The sequence below is a fragment of the Neolamprologus brichardi genome, chromosome 14 (assembly GCF_056152115.1).
Source record: "Neolamprologus brichardi isolate AB-2024 chromosome 14, ASM5615211v1, whole genome shotgun sequence".
Taxonomy (NCBI): domain Eukaryota; kingdom Metazoa; phylum Chordata; class Actinopteri; order Cichliformes; family Cichlidae; genus Neolamprologus; species Neolamprologus brichardi.
Window position 1 is genome coordinate 22,745,837 of NC_142117.1, and position 23,751 is coordinate 22,769,587.

General features: G+C 41.5%; 1 protein-coding gene across 1 annotated transcript in view; it reads left to right on the plus strand.

The window, feature by feature from the left end:
* Nucleotides 1–23,751, plus strand: part of dscaml1 (Down syndrome cell adhesion molecule like 1) — a 97,677-nt gene that overhangs the window by 57,137 nt on the left and 16,789 nt on the right. The window contains exons 4-20 of the mRNA XM_006795408.3: nt 2,088–2,234; nt 3,044–3,322; nt 4,354–4,629; nt 6,647–6,946; nt 9,339–9,481; nt 10,130–10,259; nt 12,075–12,353; nt 13,084–13,212; nt 13,382–13,561; nt 14,949–15,154; nt 16,361–16,457; nt 16,627–16,755; nt 16,981–17,148; nt 17,428–17,498; nt 17,679–17,919; nt 22,176–22,322; nt 22,420–22,575. Coding sequence (XP_006795471.2) covers nt 2,088–2,234; nt 3,044–3,322; nt 4,354–4,629; nt 6,647–6,946; nt 9,339–9,481; nt 10,130–10,259; nt 12,075–12,353; nt 13,084–13,212; nt 13,382–13,561; nt 14,949–15,154; nt 16,361–16,457; nt 16,627–16,755; nt 16,981–17,148; nt 17,428–17,498; nt 17,679–17,919; nt 22,176–22,322; nt 22,420–22,575 — 3,078 coding nt within the window. The remainder of the gene's footprint in view (nt 1–2,087; nt 2,235–3,043; nt 3,323–4,353; nt 4,630–6,646; nt 6,947–9,338; nt 9,482–10,129; nt 10,260–12,074; nt 12,354–13,083; nt 13,213–13,381; nt 13,562–14,948; nt 15,155–16,360; nt 16,458–16,626; nt 16,756–16,980; nt 17,149–17,427; nt 17,499–17,678; nt 17,920–22,175; nt 22,323–22,419; nt 22,576–23,751) is intronic.

Consider the following 23,751-nt stretch of genomic DNA (forward strand, 5'->3'; position numbering starts at 1 on the left):
ATGTTTGTTGACAAGTCTGTGAGCCGTGTTTAACTTGTGTTTTTGAACTGTGTTAACAATCAAGATAACAAAAAAGAATTGATGTACAATTGCAAACAGGCACCATGGACTGTATTTATTACCAAAGGTTAATGCCAAGGTGTGACTGTGGTGAAGAAGTACAGCCGCGACTCTCCGCCATATCTCAGTCTTGTTAGTGTGTGTGTGGCAGAAAGCCAGGTCAGTCTTCTCTGTTTCATAAATCTCCTTTAGATGGACTTGTGCAGCCATAAAATGCATTGATTTTGTTGCACACATTGTGGTAGGAGACACACACACTCACACACACATAGACAGATACAAAGCTGGTTATTGATACTTAATACACACTAAACATATGCATATACTTTTTATACACAGTTTTTCACCGTTTCCCAGCCACAATAAAGGAATAAAAATGTAAACAAATAATCATTTAAATCATCTTGTCAATAAAATGATTATTAGCTATGTTCCTGATTAAAACTTTACAATTTAAGTGTATAAAAAACAAACAGTAGCAATAAAGTTTTAACACTACATTAGCTGTTTTCCATAAACCAATTGATTTGCTTGCACCCTAAGAGTTTCTAAAAAAAAAACCCTAAGAAACAATAATAATGCTGTGCTGTGACTAGGCGCTGACCTATTGCTTGGAGCTGTGTGTGTGTGTGTGTGTGTGTGAGTGAGTAAGAGTGTTTTTTGTGCTTGGCACATATTTCTAGTATTCAACTATTCAATGCACCTGCATTTTACTAAAGCTCTCTCTTGTCAACACTGCAAAGAGACATTGAAACATCGTGTACGGCAAACAACAGTCACCATGTTCTTACACTCACATACACTCTCACACACACAGACACTTGCACAAAGCGCGCACACACACTGTAATAGCATTCACATAACCAAACAATCTGCAATCTACTACAAACTCTGAAGTGCACACTGTCTAAAATAACCCTTTGGGGGGAACAGAATACAAAAAGACTCAGAGAAGCGGAAAGAATGAAACACTGAAATACACTCTCCTCATCTCCTTTCCTTCCTTCTCTTTTTCTTCTCTCTCACATACACACATGTGCAGATACTCTGTCTATTGACATGCAGATAAATCACAGCCAGTCCAAGCAGTCACTGATGTGACATGAAAATGACGCTAATCTGCTGTTACCATAACACGTACCGACACATCAATTATTAACGCTTACAATAACTCCCCACTCTCTTTTCTCTTTCTCGTTCCTCTCAAATGTCTTTTTCCCGTTGTGTACATCTCACTAAAAGAATGGGACAGAGTCAGTTAAAAGCACCCATGTGTTCGGGTCTTTTGATGACATGTATATTATAGAAGTGCTTTTTATCTTCCAAAAACTGTGATTTTTTTCCTTACAAATATGCTCAATGTTGGTGAAGCTAGTAGCCCCAACTCTTCAGCAGCGCACATATGCTATATGAACAAAAGCTCTGGGCCACCTACCCTTAACACCTACAGGAGCTGCTCAGCCATGAAAACCCTTGGCATGAAGCCGCTAGTGCAAAGTTTTTAATGCTGATGTTAATGCCAGAGCAGGTTTGGATCTCTGCAGTTATTGACTTGGTGACTTTTAAATACTTTGTCTACTCTGTAATTGAATGCAGCCTGACACTTTGAAGTGGTTCCTAAACACTTCCACTTTACAATAATACCACTCACAGTTGATCATGGAAAATCTAGGGTGGAAAACCGACTTGTTGGGACTGTGGCATCCTATTACAGTGCCACACTCAAATTCAGTGAGCTCTTTGGAACAACCCGTTCCTTCACAAAAACGTTTGTAAAGGTAGACTGCTGTGCAGTGGCAATGGGACTGAAAACATCTGAATTCAAAGACTAAGAGTTGGGATCCGATACTTGTCCATATAGTGCTTATAGGGTTACCTTTGTGAGTCTTGAGAACTTATACATGTGTAATTAAATGATCAAATGGAAAACATGCTGCTATTATTTAGCCCTACAAAAGATAAAACAGGATATACATAAACAGCATGTATGTTTTTTTGACCCGCTCCTGTTCTGCTCTCCTCTACAGGCAATCGATTCTTCCTGACCTCATTTGGCGCGCTGTACATCTCAGAAGTGCAGAAGGAAGATGCCCTTTCCACCTACCGCTGCATCACAAAGCACAAGTACAGTGGAGAGACTCGTCAGAGCAACGGAGCCAGGCTCTCTGTTTTGGGTAAGCAACAAGTTACTCTATGAAAAAGAGACTTGTGTTTGTCACAGTCTGGCGGTGGCAGACTGTATTAATTGTGAAGAGTGGACCCAAAATGCAGACATGAAGGAACTTGGACCAAAGCTTGAGTATTAACAAAAAGCGAGCCGTTTAATAAGGCTGGTTTTTAATTTTTTCAATTGAATTTTATTTATATAGCGCCAAATCACAACAAAAGTCACCTCAAGGTGCTTCATGCTTGGTAAAAAAGGTAAACTGAAGTAAACTAACATCAACCTAAACTGGGAGAACTAAATAAACAACAAGAAAAACCTAGACATGAAACTTGGAAACATGACATGGAAACCCTGACGTGAACAACAGACCTGACAAGGAATGAACAGAAACACACAGACTAAATACACACAAGGGTGATTAGGGGAAGTGGAAACACATGGGGAAACAGCTGACACTAGTCTGACATAACGAGACAAAGGAAGCAAAGCTGACTACACTGACATAGGACATAAACCTTCAAAATATAACAGGAAACATGAGACGCAGACATGACAATATAAACTTGACAACATAAGACACGCAGCATGAAACACATAAAGGGCAAAGGGAAACTTAAATACAGCGGTAGTAAACACAAAGGGAAACTAATAAACAACTTAGCTACTCTAAAGAACTCAAACATATCATCCAAATAAACTAAAACTCAAAACGCTGGGTCAACAGACCCAGGAACGTGACAGTGTTTAAGTTTTAGTTTTTGAGATTTTTGGTATTTGAAAACAATAAAACCTTTTTGTGACCTTTATAACCTACAGACCCTACGGAGTCCACCCCGTCAGTGCTGGACAGTTTCCAGTCCGGTGAGGTGCAGGTGGGGCATAATGTGGAGCTGCCCTGCATCGCCTCTGGATATCCAAACCCGACCATCCGCTGGCTAAAGGATGGTCGACCATTACCAGCAGACTCGCGCTGGACACGGCGCATCACTGGTCTCACCATTTCAGACTTGAGACTCGAGGATAGCGGCAACTACATCTGTGAGGTCACCAACAGCTTTGGCTCCAAAGAGGTGACGGGTCACCTCAACGTGATAGGTGGGTACATTTTTAATTTGCCTCTCCTGTTCTCCAGTGTTCCACTCAAATAGCAACTGAGTGCAATAGGCAGAAGTAGTAAATGTGACATCAGGACACAAACTGCAATAGAGACATCTTTTAAGCTCTGTCGGTTCTGCCGTGGCCACCCTTGTCTAGGTCGAGCATGAGCTTGATATTTAAGGATGGCTTGCTCCCCCACTGTGTTCTCAAACCGCAGTGAAGCGTCTCCACAGTGACAGAACAGCGGTCATGCAGGCCCGTCGCTCCATTTTCCGATTGGGTGTGTGAGAGAGAGGAGAAGGTTATGGAATATATACAACAACATTAATGTTAATACAAGAGATGTTAAAAGGTGACACATATAGAAGACACAGAACACTTAGAGGAGGTTATGGAGTTGGTAAAGATAAGAGATGAAATTTGAGGGTGGCTTGAGACGAGTTAGTGGACGCTGAGTACACTGGCCACAGGGCACATCATTGCACAGCCTACAAACCTCAAGTGACAGGGCATGCAAGGTGGGACACACACACACACAAATTTGGACAAGCATACAGTATATACACTCAGTGCCCATGAAGAAAGTCTTACACATTCATTGTCACAGAGACACACATGCTCACACACATTCAGCAGCCTCCAGCACCTAACACCAGCTGCTTTATTGCTCACTGACATTTTCTCCCCTTTTCGTCTTTCTGTCTCGGTTTTCCTCGCTGCTTAGAGTGTGCGCGCACACACAAACACACAAACACAAAAAGACAGAAAAAATGATATACATACAGAAAGCGCAGACTTATTATACCAACATGTTATTTGTGTTGAACAGCACAGCATAGCTCAATAAAAATTGCTCTTGTGCACCAATGCAAATAATACACCTTTTAGTGCCCGAGGGACACGCACCAGTTTTTGTACCTTCAATATTTGGGTGGTAACTGGCTTCTGTGCTTGCTTGCTGCTTACCGCTTCATCCCTTTTCATTTTTTAATTTACTTTGTCTTACCTGTTCCTTCTACCACCTTTAGAGCCACTGCGGGTCACCTTGTCTCCCAAAAATCTGAAGACAGGGATCAGCAGTACAGTCATCCTCTCCTGTGCTGTTCAAGGTTCTCCTCACTATATGGTGTCCTGGTACCGCAACACAGAACCTGTTTTGCCTGATCAGCACTTTTCCATCCAGGGTGCTCACAATGAGACACTGTTCATTTCTGCTGCACAAAAAAGACACTCGGGTGCTTACCAGTGCTTTGCCACACGCAAAGGCCAGACTGCCCAGGACTTCTCCATCATTCTCCTAGAAGGTATGGAAAATAATGCTTCTAATATTTGTAATAAATTGTCTATGTCTATTACTCAAAACTGTTCACATATAGAAAAGGAAAAAATAATAAACAGCAAACAGCTTTTTGTTAATTACTATTATGCATATACTGTTACAGTGGTCTATACTCATATTAACCCTCTGAAGTCTAAGCAGTCATTGTTGACAATCCCAGCCCAACCACAACCATACTGAAATCAGAATATATCATTTTAGTTTTTATCAAATCGCTCTCTTACAGAAAGTCAAAGAAAGTAATCATTACAACTTAAGCATGAAGACATATCCATATTTTCCCAAAAAAGTCTACTTTGCCTTCCTCCATAAGGGTTGGAGTAACCAGCTAATCATCTCAACGTAGAGTACTGCACAAAGTCCTGAGCTGCTCCTTATTTCCCTATATTTTCCTTACAAGGAGCCCGACTTGAAATTTTTAATTTTTTTGTAAGTGGTCTTGAGCAATAGTTGTTCAAGATTTGTTTGCTGCTTTTTCATCCATATTCAGACCAGTTCTTGTACCTGGCCATTTTCAGAAGAATGTGTTTTGTATGTTTGGGTTAAGCCATTTTCCGCTGAGCAGGTCCGCAGATGTCCGTCAGCACACAGAGCAGAGATCTGAGAAAAGAGCAAATGCCAACAACTGAGTGAGAGGGCTGTTACTGTGTGTGTATATGGATAATAGCAAACACTGAAATACATTTCTTGCCTAAGCAATGAATTTTGTTCGCTCAAATTAAACGTTTCTTTGCTCAAAATAATTGTATCCTCAAAATGCAACATTTGCACTTGCAAAATTTTTTTCATGTGCACTCAGAATAGAGGCAAAAAAATAACAGCATAGAAAAAGTGTCATATTTTTGTATGGTGTGCAATGTGAAACTGGACTGAAAGTGGGTTATAAAAGAAGAAGTGGCAGGCTCGGAAAACTGTTTACAGCAGATGAACAAGACTTGAAAACCATGTTCTTATGAAATAAGAAAAAAATTCCAGCAAAGACATGACATAGGACCGGAGAGATGCATCTGGCCCTTTAGTTGAGCCATATACTTTTTGCCAAAGCCTCATCAGAAATGGTCTCAGTGGAAAGGTGGCTGTCAAGAAGCTGTTCTTAAGGGAGGGAGACAAGGAGAAAAGGCTGAGGTATTCCACAAGAACTGGACTAAAAAGCAGTGGCAACAGGTCTTATGGAGGGATTAATCCAAGTTTGACATTTCTGTTAAAGTTATTTTCCGAATTTATTTGATGAAATCAGAAAGGAGGTACCAGGTACCAGCCATTTGTGAAACACGGTGGAGGATTTATGGTTTGGAGTTGCATTTTCAGCCAGTGGTGTTGGACATCTTGTCAAATTGATGAAATTATGAATGCAGAAAAGTGCCATCAGAATTTGCTCCGCCATGCAATATCATCTGGAAAGTGTCTTGATTTTTCTGCACTGATCCCAAACAAACTGCTAATGCAATAAAATGTCTGAATAGAAAAACACAGAGTGGAACACTATCAGTCGTGGATTGGCCTCCCCAGAGCTCAGACCTCAACATTACTGACCCAGAGAATGGGTGAAAGAATGGGCTTGCCTGGGAGAGTTCATGCTGTGTTGAGGAATAAAGGTGGTCATATCAGATGTTGACTCTGTTGTTCTTCTGTACACTGTGTTTCCACTGCCCCCCACCCCCTTCCCGTTTTCCTAGCAAAATATAATGGCACAATATTTTTACAAGTAGTATATGTGAGCCAAAAGCACAGGCTTCATTCTGCTCTAAAGACTTTGTTGCTCTGTCAGCGAAAGAGGAACTTGTTAATAGGGTCATCTCAGGGACACACCTCTGGCTACAAACACAGAAGCCCCGCCTACCTGCTGTTCAAATTCTCTTTGCTAGGGGCAAATCAGAAGAGAGTGGGCTTAAAGATTGAACTCGGGAAATTAGCTTAGAGAGGAGCAAAAGTAACATTTTTCCTCCAAATTCACACTTCACATCTCTTGTGATTGTTTCCAGATGGCACACCCCGTATTGTTGCCTCCTTCAGTGAGAGGGTGGTTGTCCCGGGTGAACCGTTTTCCCTGATGTGTGCTGCCAAAGGAGCGCCTCCACCCACCATCACCTGGACCTTGGACGACGAGCCCGTGGCCAGAGATCTGTCGCGTGTCAGAGCCAGTCAGTACACCCTGTCTGACGGCAGCACCGTGAGCCACGTGAACGTCAGCAACCCACAGATTCGTGATGGTGGAGTGTATCGGTGCGCCGCACGAAACTCAGCCGGTAGTGCTGAGTACCAAGCGCGCATAAACGTAAGAGGTGCCTGTCTACTTTTCAATATCAGTCATACAGAGGCTTCTCATAGCCTGACCCCTACCCCACCCTCTCCTGTACCCTTCTATATCTCTCCCTCTTTCTCTGTATGTGTGTTTTGCTTCCTCGTATATATGTATATTTTCAAAATTTCCTTTTTTCCTTTTTTAAATTTATTTATTTTTGGTTGTTTGTCCATCTTTCTATCTACACATTAATCTTACAAGGGAGTGTATTTTTTCTTCACTAGCCCTTATACTCTGTCTCTTTCTGTCTTCTTTGCTATGCAGTTTGGGTCCTCCAGCTGCATATGTGCTGGTGTAAACTCGTGCATAGATAAGACAAATACACCAAGTCATCCATCAAGTTTATCTAATTGTATTCACATCAATATGTACACACATAAGCATGCTTGCAGGGAGATAGAATATTCAAATGGAAACTTTCCAGCTTTATACTGTGAGTTGTTAATGGAGAGGACGTGACATTAAGGTAATCTGAGACTTGAACGAAGAAACCTAAGAAGGCGCAGAAAGACAGAGATGTAGGTGAGGCAGAGTACATGAAATGGGAGAAGAATAAGAGAAGGGGAGTGGCAATGTATGTTGAGGGAGTGATGGTAAACTCTGGTGACAGGACAGGTGATGTCACTGTCGTCTGAGATAACAAGAATGAGGAGTGACACCACTGAACGGGGCTGTATCACTGTCTCCATCTCCCTCTCTCTCACACACACACACACTCTCTCTGCTTTCATTGTCCATTGGTGAGATGTGTAGTTGTGACATGAGAGTCTGCCCAAAGCAGACATGCCAGAACGATCATTGGAGTGAGAATGAGCCCCGCTGCCAGAGAGTTTCAAGCCTACATGCAACACAAACTGACACAAATACAGCCACGACGCGTACATGGACACAGACATTCAGAAATGAAACAGCAGCACAGCGCTATGCTTATCCACTCACTCAAATGTGATACGCCCAACTTATCTCATTCAGCGAGGGACCCACAGCAAGCATTCTGAGCCACACAGACATAGTTGAGCACACGCGTGTCACACAAACACGGTATCTGTGTTTGTGTGTGACGGTGCTGCTGAATAATACATCTTTGACTCGTCAGAGCTGCGACTTCAAAGGTTGGCACATGCTGCGAAAGGGAGGGGAACGAGACAGAGGGAAGTGAGAGGTAGGGGGACGGGAAGGAGAGACAAAAACAAAGATACAAGACGAACAGTGGCGAGGAGGTCAACAAAGAAGTGACAGATGATTGAGTGATAGCTCACAGTGTCTTCCAATGATGCTAAACAGAAACACATTTTGTGTCGGCCTGACTGCCTGTCTACCTGTCCTCAGCCTTTCTCTGCCTCTTGGCAATACTTTATACTGAGGTAGATGAGCTTTTTACTAGTTGCTTGTTGTGGTCACTATTGGACCACAACATTTAAATAACATGTTTGTCATAATTTAGAACTGTGGAAAAGATAAAGTGCATTTCAGACACTGACACAAACAAGGGAGGGCTTTTACACCCAAAGATTTGCTTTGAAACCATCACAATTGGTTGGTCAGCATGAATGAAAACTCTGTTATTACTGGGCATGTAAAAGTGCTATCTTCTCACAAAATGAAGTACAGAATAAAGTCAAGTGTCATTTTAGCAGGGTTTTTTTCCCATTGGTGTCACCCACTCACTTTCCCTTTCTCTGTATTTCATGCTCTCTTTTTAGAGATGTCATGCAGTCAATTATTTTAGATCCCGGTGTGTTTAAATGTCAGTAGCATTAAATAAAATTATCATCTCTAGCCCAGTCTGACCTGTAAACAACAACATTACCGTTGGTGTCTGAAATGCAGAATTCCTGTGTTTTCTTTTTCTAGTTTCCGCTTGCTCCTAAAAGAAACAGTGCAAATTATCAAAGGAAGAAAGACATGAGCCACTTTTATCCAATTTATGCCCTGTCTAAACCTGAAAAAAAAATGTAGTTCATGTTTATAAGGTTATTTTAGTAAACATCTTAGTATATGTAATCTCCATAAACCTAAAAAAATTCCTTCAGATCCCACATCGGTGAGAAATGAGGTGAATATATTTTCCAGAGAAAACATCTGAGGGTGGGTGAGAAACTGTTTCCACCAGAAAAGAAACGTAACACTAAGGCAGGCCATTTTAACCTCTCTTTCTCCCTCTCCTCTGCAAGCTTTTCTCCTCTTCTGTCCACTAGCCTTCCCCAGCCCCCCTCCCCTACCACCCTCCCCGTTATTCCTAAAATTCCCGTGACCTGCTTCTGACACTGTCAATTAATACACTTCTTTTTTCCTCCTCTCTTCTTTTTGATCAACCCATCTCTCTTTCTGTTTTTCCATTTCTCTCCCCATTTGCTTGCTCTCTCCATCAGGTCCTCCAAGGATTCGGCCAATGAAGAATATCACCGCCGTAGCAGGAAGAAACACTTTCATAAACTGCCGTGTGATTGGGTACCCTTATTACTCAATAAACTGGTACAAGGAGGGACTTCTACTGCCTGACAACCATCGCCAGGTAGAGTTAGTGCTCTCCATTTCTGCTCCAAAATAAATGAATAAAATGAATAAAAATATATCTCGGTATTGGTTTTTCATACAGCACTATAAAGCATTTAATCTATACACATATTTCTCACTGTGTGTATAGATTATCCGTAAGAGGCTTGTGTTCTTGTCGTTTAACAGCTGTTATTTAGAAATATTGTATATTTACTGTAAAAAAAACCCATAATGAATCTCATAATTTAGAATAACATAGCTGGACAAAATTACAAAAATTTGTATATATATATATATATATATATATATATATTAAAATCGTTAATTTATTTTTAGACAGTGTGGCTTTACATAGAGCAGGTGATCTTCATACATCCATTTAATAATGAAAGCTTAAGCAAGTGTTTAACCATAAAAAGGGATTTTGCTGTCTGAAGCACTGACTTAATGATCAGTGGCATCGCTGTTACTTTTTATTGTATGATACAGGCCTGTTACATTACACTGTTTTGGTCCTATTTGATTTAGTAGTGTACAGAAAAAAATCCTGTATGGAATCTCGAAAATCCTTAAAAAATGGAAAGAAATTAATTTGCAAAGCAAGTATGTCTCATATGTGTGAGCATCCTCTTATTTAACTTCAATACTGCTAATGTCTGTCCAGGTGGTGTATGAGAACGGGACTCTAAAGCTCAGCGATGTTCAGAAAGGGATGGACGAGGGGGCCTATGTCTGTAGCGTGCTCATCCAACCGCAGCTCTTTATCACACAGACTGTTTATGTTACTGTCAAAGGTAAGTCACAGAGGTCACAGCTTTGAAACAGTAGCTGCTGGTCGGTATCTGTTTTTGGGTAGCTGCATACAGTAGAGGCATTATGACATGAGAATGCACATAATTTTCTCTCAGTGATGTAAATTCTGTAAAGGGAAAAGAGATGAATATGCTACAAGCAAAATTATATAGAACCAGAATTTATAGTAATCTGACTTTGTTTTACTGTGTCACAAAAAAAAAGAAATGATGAATGCTAATGAGAGTGATTGTAAGAGACATGCTGGGGAGCAAAACTGGTTTAGAGCAAGATGGTGTGAGTGAAGCAGAGGGAGAAGACAGAACAATGCTGTATGTATTGCCTCTAATAACCCCTGATTAAGGGGCGGAGTGGCCTAGTGTGAGCTCTCAACCACTCAGCAATTACATAGAGCAGGAGAGCTGTTGTATACGATTTGTGTGTGTGCATATCATACTCATGCATACATATATATATATATATATATATATATATATATATAATTTGTGTGTGTGAGAAAGAGATGACTATGAGTGTGTATTCTGCATGTCACCTTGTATGTTTGTCTCTGCTCTCAGCTGCAACAGAACAATGTGTTTTTTTAGGAAGTTGTCGAGTATAAGCGTGGAGTGTGTATGTGTGTGTGTGTGTGCGTGTGCGTGTCTGTTTGACATTGGCATGATGTGTGAAATTTGTGTGGCTCAGTGGTCTGTGCATACTTGCACATGTGAGTATACAGGCACATTTGCGTGCATGCACACGTTTGCCGGGTTTAGGTATGTGCTTGTATGAATGTGTGCTTGTCATGTCTTTGATTTAATTAGATGAATTTTAACGAGGCCCAGATTAAATCCCCCAGATGTCTCAGCTGTAGTCCCCCCCCACCTCCACCAACAACAACCTCTACTTCATCCCCCACTCCAAACCACCACCATCACCTCTGCCGGTATCCATGGTAACACTCTTCTTCCCCCTGTGGATGGGGCTCTAATTAGAGCAGCTATTATGGGCTGGTTTTAGCAGGGCAGGGTAGGGTGGAGTGGAGGGGTTGGTAGGGGGCACAGGCGGCTGCAGAGTGGGTAGTGGGCTAGTAGGCCGGGCTGCAGAAGCTTTTGGGAGTGAAGGCTTAGATGAAAGACTCAAAAAATCATGTTTTTGATCTCCCGCACTCTCACAGACAGTTGGACCACTAGTTTACCAATCAGACTGTCAGCTGAAAATGATAGATTCTGAACCATGCCCAGTCTAACACAGTCTTTTTTATCTCTTCACTGTTTTTCTCATTTCACCTCTTCTCCCTTTGCACCACTCACTCTCCCACTCCATGTCCTCGAGATGCCCCTGAATCTTCAAAACTGTCTGTCTGCCCATATCCTCTCTATGCCTTCACATCTGACTCCGTCTCTCTTCTCTATACTTCATTTATTCATATTTGCCTAAAATCTGTGTCTTCACCTTTTACTCACCCTGCTCATTTAAACAGCCCTCTAACTGTTTTCATTCATTTTTTTCTTTATTTCCATTCTCTCTTTGCCTTAGACTGACTTCTCTCTATATACCCTTTATTTCACCCTGCTGCCTGTCCTTGCCTTTTTATGTACCCTTGCCTTTTCTATTTTCCACTCTCTTTCATCTAACCGTTCTATCTCTTTTACTTATCTTCTTTTATTTCATTTCACTATTTCTCCCATACTTGGGATGTCTCTGCATATCTATTCACCCTCCCACTATACCTTGGACCTTGTATTTCTCTTATTTGCTTTGGTTATTTTTTGGACTCTTTCATCCAATTTCTCTGTCTTTTCTACCTGTCTCAGTTCCTCCACTGATCCAGCCATTTGACTTTCCTCCGACTTCCATCGGTAAATTGATGTACATTGCCTGCGTGGTGTCGTCTGGGGACATGCCCATACGCATCACATGGCGCAAGGACGGCCAGGAGATCGTTCCCTCTTCGGGCATCACTATCGACACGAAGGAGTTCATGAGCTCCCTCCAGATATCCAAGGTGTCGCTCAAGCACAATGGCAACTACACCTGCATTGCCAGCAATGATGCTGCCACTGTCAGCACAGAGAGGCAGCTCACGGTTACAGGTAAGAAAAGAAAGAGCACAAAAGAGAGAATATGAAAGAGATATTTAGAAAGGGATGAAGGACAAATGGAGGAAAGAGGAACACTTTGGAGATTTGGTATTCCGGTTGAATAAAGATGGAGGACCTGGATGATAGAAATAAAAATGGTCAAAAATCAAACAGCAGAAGTGATTTTGCACTGGATCCTTAACTTCTAATTTCCAATACCTTTTTGGTTTAATGCCACATTTTTCAAAACACAACACAACACAAAAAAGATAAGATTTTTAAAGTATTACAGGACATCTTGACATTCCCCAAATAACATAACATCTCTTTAATTATCAGCACATTAACACTTGAAGAAAGGGTTATTTTTTGCGAAGTCTATGTCACCTCATACAAAGCCTTTTTTTGAACAACTTGAAAAATTAAGGTAAAAAGTGTAACCTGCAGGATGAGAGGATGCAGGGATACTTTTGCGGTGTGAAGGCACTTAAACGGTGACTGAATAGTTTGATGAGTTTAAAATGTATATGACTTATATTCCATGGCCTTTGCAGTCTCATTTCAGTTGATTAACTTGTTAAACAGTGCTCTCCATCATCATCAGCTATCAAAATTTCAACTGAGGATAACTCTTAGTATATGTTGTTTTTTTAAATTCATACTCATCTCCATTTCCTCACTAAACATTAGAGGTTATTGAAATAATAACAGAAATATCAATCTCGTGTTTAATATTCTCCAGTGCCTCCTCGGTTTGTGGTGCAGCCCAATAACCAGGATGGGATCTATGGGAAGTCAGCTATCCTGAACTGTTCTGTTGATGGATACCCTCCTCCTAAGGTCATGTGGAAGCATGCCAAAGGTGCATTAGGTACATGAGTTTTATACGATCCTAAATTCTTTATTTATGTACTGTGATGTGCCTCCGTCAGCTGTTCTCTGCACATTGTCATATCTATTCTGTGCAAAGTAAAATGCATATGCTGGCAGTTAACTACATCATAATCTCATGTTCCTTTGCTCACTCTCTCTCTGTCCAGCGGGTATTGGGAACCCACAGCAGTACCACCCTGTGCCTCTGACGGGCCGTATTCAGATCATGAATAATGGCTCTTTACTTATCAGACATGTCCTGGAAGAGGATCGGGGCTTCTACCTCTGTCAGGCCTCCAACGGCGTGGGCTCAGACATCAGCAAAAGCATGGTCCTCACAGTTAAGAGTGAGTATACAAACTTGCACTGGTTAATGTAGCAGGGTATGACTTCTTCGCTACGCAGACGACTGCAGTGAGGCCATCTGGGATGCTCCAGCGCTCCCTCTTTATCGGTCCTCATCCACATGCACTCACTAACCGTGTCAAACCAATGAGCCAGCTCGCAAGACTCTCTCTTCGGGCACAACCGTACGCGCACATACATGCACCATCGTAGACTCGAAGAGCAAAGGTGACCGCAGACATAAGTGAAAAAGCATACAGTATAGAGTGAGAAAAAACTGCGTGTGTGTATCTGCGATAGACATTGACAAAGCAAGCAACTCAGCGATTGATCTTTTGACTCTCGGGATCTGTCTACAGACGATCAAAATGACTTTGAGCTTAACCATTATCTACAATCAATCTCTTCAACCTGCCCTCGACGTCAGTAACACCCTATGTAATGCAATGTGAAACTCCACAGGGAGAATGTGTATGCAAACACACACAGACACATTGACTGTCAGTATCTAGTAGAGCGTTATATGATGCCAATATATTTTTTAGTATGCAGTACACTGACCTTGACCAAAAATCTGTAATCACGACAGAGATGTCAAGGCTTAATATTCTGGCACCTTTTGACACTTGTACACACAGACACATATAACAAGCTGCACATAAATCTATTTACTAGTTTCATCATGTTTTTCTATCACAGGGTTGCCCCTCTCCCTCTCTCTCCCTTTCTCTTTCTCTCTCCCCTTCTGGTGTTAGTGTTATTGATTGAACCGTTCCTCTCCTCTGCCTCCCTCAATTCTGTCTGTTTCACTCAGCGGAGAGGGAGGAAAAGAGGAAAAGAGGGAGGGTGAGATGAATAAGTGATGAAAACAAAACAGCAGAAGCCTCCTCAGATCGATATTTTGTGTGTGTAAATGAGTGCGTGTGCCCGTGTGTCTGTTGGGGAGAGAAGATTGAGTGTGTAAAGGGATTTTGTGTATAGAGTGTACACGAAAGGTAGAGTGTATCTTTTTTGCCTCTTCATTCACCTAGACCCCAGTGTTAACTATTGGGGAATGAGGAAGGAGGTTTATTGACTTTACCTCATTGACCACAGCTCTTCATTACTTTACTGCAGTGGAACTTGGCTACTCTGAACTCCACCTTTTTCAACTGCCAGTTATCCCACCTTTCTCCTCTCTGCTATTTCCCTTCTTTCTGCTTTTCCACTTAAACCCTGCTTATTATCCACTTACTCTTTCTTTTCCTTCCTCCCTCTCCCCTCTTTCATCTGCTTCTGTCATCTGACATCCCTCTCATCAATCTGTTTACTGTTACCATTTCTGCCTGCTTCACCCCATTTATTCTTGCCTTCTCTTCATCTCACACTCCATTTCCCGTCTCCTTCCAGTCCCAGCAATGATCACCAGTCACCCCAACACCACCATGGCTAAGAAGGGTCACTTGAAGGAGTTGAACTGCACAGCCAGGGGAGAATGGCCCATCATTATCCGCTGGGAAAGGGGTGACACCGTCATCGACCCTGATCGCAACCCCCGATACTCCATTACCACCAGTCCCAATGAAAAGACTGATGAGGTGCTGTCAACACTCAAGGTAAAAATAAAAAAAAAAGACTTATATATAGTAGAAGATCTGGATCATTTCTGATGAGATGAGACATTAATGTCTCACCGACTTTTATTCAGTTGACAGATGCATGAGCTTTAAATCTTTTCTTTTGATTTACTTTTTCACACCCAGACTTCAACCCTGAATTTTTCAACATATTACCCGACAGCATTGTACGTGTGAACACTAATGACAAACTTCATTTAGACATTAAACGGTCTTTGTCCTCCTAGCTCCCCACCATAAAATCCCTGTAATGTCTGATTGCGCTCATGGGATAGTAACGTAGTTAAACGATCAGAAGGTGCAACTTCAGACACAGTCCAAAACGGAAAATCACACGGTGAACACCAGAGATTCCAGAGTTCACGTGTGAAAACAGCTGTAACTTTCACCATGCAAAGCAAACTATTTGGTACAGTGTCAACTTTTGTACCTTCCTTGTCTGTGCTTTGTAGCGTTAAGATTAGAAAGAAGATAGCAAAACCAGTTTGTGTGTTTGGGGTTGTTAGAAATTCAAATTGTGCTGGCCACAAATTTAGCAAACAGTTAGTGTAAGAGAAATTAATTTATTATTAAATTAATTTATCAGAATACAAGATTAGATATACTTTATTATCCCAGATTCAAAACAGAAATTCTAATTCTCAATATCTCTATGTCTTAATTTTCCTCTAACATACCGTGGCAGTCATAGCAGCCAGCAGGTTGTCTCCTAATTCATTTAAAACGGAAATTCTGCACTGGCCAGGCTCAAATGAAAGCACGGAGCTTCTTTAGCCTGCTGATGCCATGTTTTTCAGATATTAACAAAAGGTAATGGAAGGAGACGCATAAACGAGGAGCAACTTTGTGTTCACTGAATTCAGAGAGTGTCACAACCTCACCGATGATCAAGCGTTCTGTATGTTTTGTCGGTGTATGTGTACCTTACACACCAACCAAATGTTTTTTAGACAAAAACGAATTCTTGGCACTCATCTGCAGTGGGTGCCGAGTGTACAGGTGTCTGTTTTCTGTTACACCTTTCAGTGAGGTGAACAGAGTCGCCTAAATACCAAACAAAACATGGTCAAGCAAAAACTTTCACCGAGGCGCTTCTTCATCACAAAGCTTTGCACAATTTGTCTATGCAGACATAGAGTTGTTTCTCTCGTTGACATTTTTTTCTTTGTACCTTTCTCACTTGAGCTCAAGCCAGCAGAGCGTGAGGATTCAGTCTTCTTCTCTTGTCATGCCATCAACTCTTACGGAGAGGGACGAGGCCTTATCCAGCTCACTGTGCAAGGTAAGCATCCATGTGCAAAAGCATGTACTGTACCATCCTCACTTTAATACCATAAAAGCTACAAAACTACGCTCTTCTTTCTTCACCTTTGAACTTGTCTTTCATGTGGTCCTTTTTTTCTCCTTTTTCTTGCCTCCTTTTGTTCACTTTGTCTAATTTTAAACCTCAGAGCCTCCAGACCCTCCAGAGCTAGAGGTGCGAGAAGTGAAAGATCGTAGCATGAATCTCAGGTGGACACAGAGATTTGATGGGAACAGCGTAATTACATCATACGATATCGAATACAAGAACAAAACAGGTGAGTAAAAGTCAAGTCGGTGATTTATTTTACTAAAGTATTGCAAAAGACCCTAAAAGTAGCAGTATATTCTACACTGAAAATTGCTAGGCTGTTTGTGCTTATTTTATTTGAGCCTCTTTATTTGAAGCTATTTTAAACTGAATGCCAATAGCATTCCCAACTTCCCATGTCCATCCAAAGTGTTGAAGTAGTAAAATGTGTTATTTTCTCCTGTTTTGTCAGATTCCTGGGAACTAAAGCATGCCACCCGAAATATCTCTCCAACCAACAACCAGGCCAACATAGTGGATCTTCATCCTGCATCTGTCTACAGTATCCGCATGTACTCCTACAATGCTATAGGGAAGAGCGAGGCTAGTAAGGAACTCACTATCAGCACAGAGGAAGCACGTAAGTCTTTTGACAGCACTGCTTTCTACTCGCATGAATGTAGGCAAATATTTTATTTTTGGCTTGTTGCATGAGCAATTAGCGTTTGCATCTGTTATGACTCTGACATCTGTCCTTGACTAATCATTTTGAATGCTAGTCTCAATAAAACTGAAAGAAACCTCTTTTGATATAAATATTCAAGAAAAAGTACGAAACGTGGAAATGTTAATGTTGCATAATGTTTTTCTGACATTAGTGAAATGCCTCCACTCAGTCCCATTGTCTCTCTTGTTATAGAGCCTGATGGTCCTCCAATGGATGTCATCCTACAGCCTGTGACATCTCAGAGTATCAGGGTCACATGGAAGGTAATGCATTTCAAGGATCTGTCTCCTGACCAGCTTTGCCTTATATTATTTTATCATTATTTCTTCAGATTAACTTATTTTTCATCTTAATGTATGTGTGGAGGTGTCAATGTCATTACACAATCTAGCAATATGAGTATTGATTAATGTGAGAACATTTTTTCAAATGGAAACCTTTAGGCTCCAAGGAAGGAGCTGCAGAACGGTGTCATCCGCGGTTACCAAATCGGTTACAGAGAAAATGGCCCAGGTAGTAATGGCCAGTACAGCATCGTGGAGATGAAGGCCACTGGAGACAGTGAGGTCTACACACTGGACAACCTGAAGAAGTTTGCCCAGTATGGTGTGGTTGTCCAAGCTTTCAACAGAGCAGGCACAGGACCTTCCAGCTCAGAGATCAATGCTACAACACTAGAAGACGGTGAGCAATACACAACTGTGTCAACATACGTGTAAAGGGATTTAATTGTCTGTAGGACTGTATAATAAGGTAAATGTTGGCTACCTTAATGACTTGTAGCAATATTGGAACAAATAAAACAAATAAGTGCAAATGTGCAGTGGAAAAGGTAGCACGGTGGCACGGTGGTTAGCACTGTTGCTGCACAGCAAGAAGGTCCTGAGTTCAATTCCACCATCAGGCCGGGGTCTTTCTGAGTGGAGTTTGCATGTTCTCCCCGCGTTTGCGTGGGTTCCCTCCGGGTACTCCGGCTTCCTCCCACCGTCCAAAGACATGCAGCTTGTGGGGATAGGTTAATTGGATAATCCAAATTGCCACTAGGTGTAAATGTGCGAGTGAATGTGTGTGCGAATGGTTGTCTGTCCCTGTGTGTTGGCCCTGCGACAGACTGGTGACCTGTCCAGGGTGTACCCCGCCTCTCGCCCTATGATAGCTGGGATAGGCTCCAGCGCCCCCCGCGACCCTGAAAAGGATAAGCGGAAGTGAATGGATGAATGGGATGCAGTGGAAAAGGACAAAGCCAGTCATATGAAATATCAGCCTCTGCACTATTTCTCATGCCATTGTACTTCTTGCTTTTGCAGTCTGGTCTCTTTCAAATCATGTCGTGCTGTATAACCTCAAATTACTACATTCGCTCTGTTGCCTCAGCAAGAATGAATATTGGCTGTTGAAATTTCAATCCCTCTTATAAATACCATATACACAGATAACCTCTGTGATTCATGTAAAGTGAGTGTAGACAGAGTGTATATACTGCAATACGTCCCGATCATTATGGGGTAGAAGAGTTAATGCTGAATGGATGAAAGACTAAAACACAAAAAGCACTTAGAGAGCAAAACCCTCTTCTTAGGCTGGAAAGTGTTGCACAAGATTCATAGTTTACCAAGCAAACACATTAGAGATTTGTTGATACTTTTGGGGAAAAAAACACTGATGACAGAAATTGACCAACAGAAAGACAAAAATGTGCAACACGAGCTTAAAAGCAGTTTGGGAAAGATGGAAGAGGCTGGTGTAGTAAACTGATGGCGCAATCACAATAGAGCAATGAATCCTTGTCCTTGTTTATTGTCCTGTGTTTTAATTTGATCCATTTAGCTTTTCAACCAGACATTCAAGGGCTAAACTTTATATTGCAAGGGCAGACACCTTTAAAAAATTATTTTATCATTTATTTATTAATTTATTTTGTTTATATTAAGCATTGGTTTCTATGCTGACTGTATTAATCGACTTTTGTCTGCTGATAAAACAAATGAAAGCCACGACAAGTTGACAGTTGTTATACTCATAATTAGCATTATGGCAGTCACTATTTAGGTAGGCAAATCGTATCCTGGTATATCATCTTTTTGACCATAATTAAAAAAAAGTTAAACATCACATCAAATTAAATTAAGCTATGCAATTAAGATCAAACTGTTTACTGACAACATACTTCAAGGTGAAGTATTGTAATTTAGTAAATAAGGTCATCTATACGGACTTCTTTTTGCTTTCATCCATTCGAAAGAATTAAGGTTGACGCATCGCCTCCAGTTTTTGGACTAGGCGGCTGCATCTGTCGTGCTTCTTGTGTTCTCATTTGTCTTTTCTCACTCTTTGTTTCTTTAGCATTGGGCAGTTCATCTTCATGCTAAATGCAGACAGCCATCTTTGTTACAAACTATCTCTCTCAATCTCCGTCACGTATTATCTACATTTGCATGTTTGTACCACGTACAAACAAACACACATACACCAATCACATACATATTTGTCCTTCCAGTGAACAGTTGGCTTAGCCTCATTGGTCCAGAAGAGACAGAGCCCTCCAGTTCTTTCCTGTGGCTGTCACCGTGGCGACAGTGATATTGATGGCCATTATGATAATAGTGATAACAACAAGCATACTAAAAATAATTATAATTAGCTTGTCTCTCTGTTTTTCTCTCTCTCTTTCCCTGTGCTAGCTTCCTGCTGTAATTATCCACAGCTGAGCGCATTGTCTCCCTGATCCCTCTTTTCATCTTTTTCTGCCCTTCCCTTGCTCCCCTTGCTTTTAACTCTCTTCCTCCCTTCTTCCTCTGCCCATCACCCGCGTGTCCTCCTCCCTATAGCCTGAGTTCATCATTGTTATTTTCCCCAAATTAATGCAGTCATTTATGTAAGGTTTATTTTGTTCATTTGTTTAGTTTTTTTATTTTAAAATATCTGTATAAGCAAGCCCTATTAGAGACACCCATTTGAACCCACTAACCTTCTTGATCACATTTTTAGTCTTATTTTGCTTCTGGTAAAGGTGGGAATAGGGTTGTGTTTAGTTGCATTCTCATTATTTAGATATGGAAGCTAAAGTTTTTATTCATGCAAAACCATGTTTTGGTTTTCTGATCCTCCTTTCTCCTTTCCCTCCAGTCCTCCATCCTCCTCCCTCTGCCTTTCTCTTCACCAGCTGCAGAGAAATTCCCTGGTGGACTTGGCCCAATCCTTCTCTTTCATTACACTGTCTTTCAGTCAGCACTCTTCCTCTCTTCCTGCGCTTCCTTCTCTCACAAGTTGACTTCTGTTCATCTTCAACAGTGGTCTTTATTCAAAGCCTGAATGACTCGTGGTCAGTGGTAGCCAATAGAAAGGACACCTGGACTGGCAGGGACAGAGGGAGGCTTGTACAGAGAAAGAGAAATGGTCCTATACATCAGGCTTGACACATGGCATGGCCTTTCATCTATCACCTGTTTACTCACTTTAAGTTTGATATGGAAATGTATTTTAGGGTTTCAGGAAGGTCTGTTAATAGATTTATTAATAAACTAACTACCAAAGTCATATCTTTATTTAAAAATAATCTGCACAATGTTTAACTTCAGGCTGCAGATACCCCTGCAAACTCAATATCCATATAACCTCAATAAACTAGAAATCTAATGGCGACACTGGTTTTTCAAAATAGTTGAACTGAAAAATATATGAAATATATTTTTCAAAACATAAAAAGAAAATTCCCAGCTCGCCCCTGCGGGCAGTCAATCCTTCATCTTGGGTCCTCTACCAGAGGCCTGGGAGCTTGAGGGTCCTGCGCAGTATCTGAGCTGTTCCTAGGACTGCGCTCTTCTGGACAGAGATCTCCGATGTTGTTCCTGGGATCTGCTGGAGCCACTCACTTAGCTTGGGAGTCACCGCACCTAGTGCTCCGATTATCACTGGGACCACTGTTACCTTCAGCCTCCACATTTTCTCGAGCTCTTCTCTGAGCCCTTGGTATTTCTTGAGCTTCTTGTGTTCCTTCTTTCTGATGTTCCTGTCATTCTTGACCGCTACATCAATTACTATGGCCGTCTTCTTCTATTTGTCTACCACCACTATGTCCGGTTGGTTAGCCACCACCATTTTGTCCGTTTGTATCTGGAAGTCCCACAGGATCTTAGCTTGGTCATTCTCCACCACCCTTGGAGGCATCTCCCATTTTGACTTCGGGACCTCCAGATTATACTCAGCACAGATGTACACTGCCGGCCACTTGGTTATGGCGCTCCATGTATGCCCTGCCTGCTAGCATCTTGCACCCTGCTGTTATGAAACATATATATGTATGTATGTATATATATACACACACACACACACACATGTATATATATATATATATATATATATATATATATATATATATATGCATACACACACACAAGTTCAACTATTTTGAGAAATCTGCATCTCCATTAGCTTTCTTAAGTTTATTGAGCACTGTGCCATTTGGACAAAAAGCATGGAATGAAGATAAGTTAAGCAATATAATTTTTTAAGGGAAAAAGTGTTTATTCATGCTGTTACAGTGACCTTTATTTAAGTCAAACTCAACTTGCATCCTGTTTATGGTTACTCCATAAAATAAAATATGAAATTTGTGTTGTGAAGGACATGAATTATTTTTCAGTTTCTGAACTGAGACATGCCAACAAAAGTTTTAGAACCGCTCCCCTAATGTAATCCAGTTCCACAGCATGGAAAGAAATCAATCTTCTAATGATAAACCACATATTTAAGAGTAAATAATTCCTGGATTTTCTGCATTTTATCTTTGTATTGCAATCAGTCAAATGAGTTATAATTGTTTTTCCAACATTCAATGATCAGACCTTCATTACTGAAAATGTGCACTACATATTTATATACCTGACAATTCACAACTTGGATAACTCATCTGACATTTTGTCCTCTGTCTTTGTCTTTAGTACCCAGTCAGCCTCCTCAGAATGTGCGAGCCATCTCTGTAACATCTGACGAAGCAGTTATCACATGGGCTGAACCTCCAAGACTGACACTTCACGGTGTATTGAAGGGATATCGTGTTGTTTTTTGGGCTGTTTTCCCAGATGGAGGTGTGTTGAGTTTGTCTTGTTATATCCAGGTAAAATCGCGATCACTAAATGTCTCAGGTTTGCATTCTAATCTTCTCTCTGTCCTATTGTCTAACAGAGTGGGGGGAAATGCAGAACATCACAACCACCAAAGAGCAAGTGGAGCTGAGAGGCCTCGAAAAGTTTACTAACTACAGCATCCAAGTGCTGGCCTACACCCAGGCTGGGGATGGCGTCCGGAGCAACGTCCTTTATATCCAAACCCGTGAAGACTGTGAGTCCGTATTTTACTAGCTCTGACCAAACAGATAAACTAAGTGAAAAACTGACCTCCAGTCAGGAGGAGTCATTTACTTTCCTCACATCTTTGGGGCAGGTTTAAGGTTTTTTGTTTCTTTTTCTTGGTTTAGGCAGCAATGTGGGAGGCAGAGAGCCAGCGGGGGTAGAGGGGGTCTTTGTAAGGCTGAGGTTGCTGATTAAAACCTCTTTGTGCTCTGATGTGCCATTACCAGTGCTAATGAGAATTAAGAAGCCAAAAAGTGTGTGTGTGGTTAAGGACCCTAAGGGTGTCAGTCTGTGCATGCGGGTATCTGGAGGTGTGTGTGTGGAGATGGGTGGGGGGTTAAGTCTGTCTGTTTGCAGGTGTATATGGCTTTGTGTTGGCGTGCATGCACGAGTGCATGTGTGTGTACATGCGCTATTGTTTGTGTGCAAGTCTACCCTGGCACCCAGCACAAGGAGAGGGATTAATTCTTTGTGGCTTAGAGAGAATTAATTTTGTGCTTACACTGGCGGTGCTGTGGATTACATCCGTATCCGCCTCTCCTCCACCTCCCTGGGGCCAGGCAGAGGAGAAGGCAGGCGTCTGGAGATGAAGAAAATGAGGGAGAGAGGGAGTGCAGGAAAGATAGGGGAGCAGAGATTCTAAGAAGTGTCATTTCAGAAAAGGCCTTTATTCTCTTTTCACCACCATATCTCCATTTTATGAGCTGGCCCCACTGCAATTGCTATTCAAATATGTCTATTGTGTTAGTCTTTGTGTGTGCGTGTGTGAGAGTGTGCGTGTTTATCAGGGGCAAACTGAGTGTGTCTTTTTTCCCTGATGCGGGTTGACACTGTGTCCAGGGGCAACCTCTTCACAAACGCTCAGCGTTTTCTGTATTTTCCCTTTGCCCTCGGTTCTGTCCGCAGCACATGGAAAAGTGTTTGCTGTGCAATTGTGCAAACAGCCAGTTCTCAGTCTGTCGTTCTCTGCCTCTGTCTCTTACATGAATAAACATAAAAGACAGCAAGCATAAGAATATTGAAGACCGGGATTAATTTTTCAGCCTTATATCTAGGGGACCACAGTATTTGGCTCTTTGAATGTGTGGTTACATGTCTTCATTTGTGGGTTTTATGTTAAAAATACTATTTTGGTATAAATTCCAATGTTGTCAAGTTCTCTCAG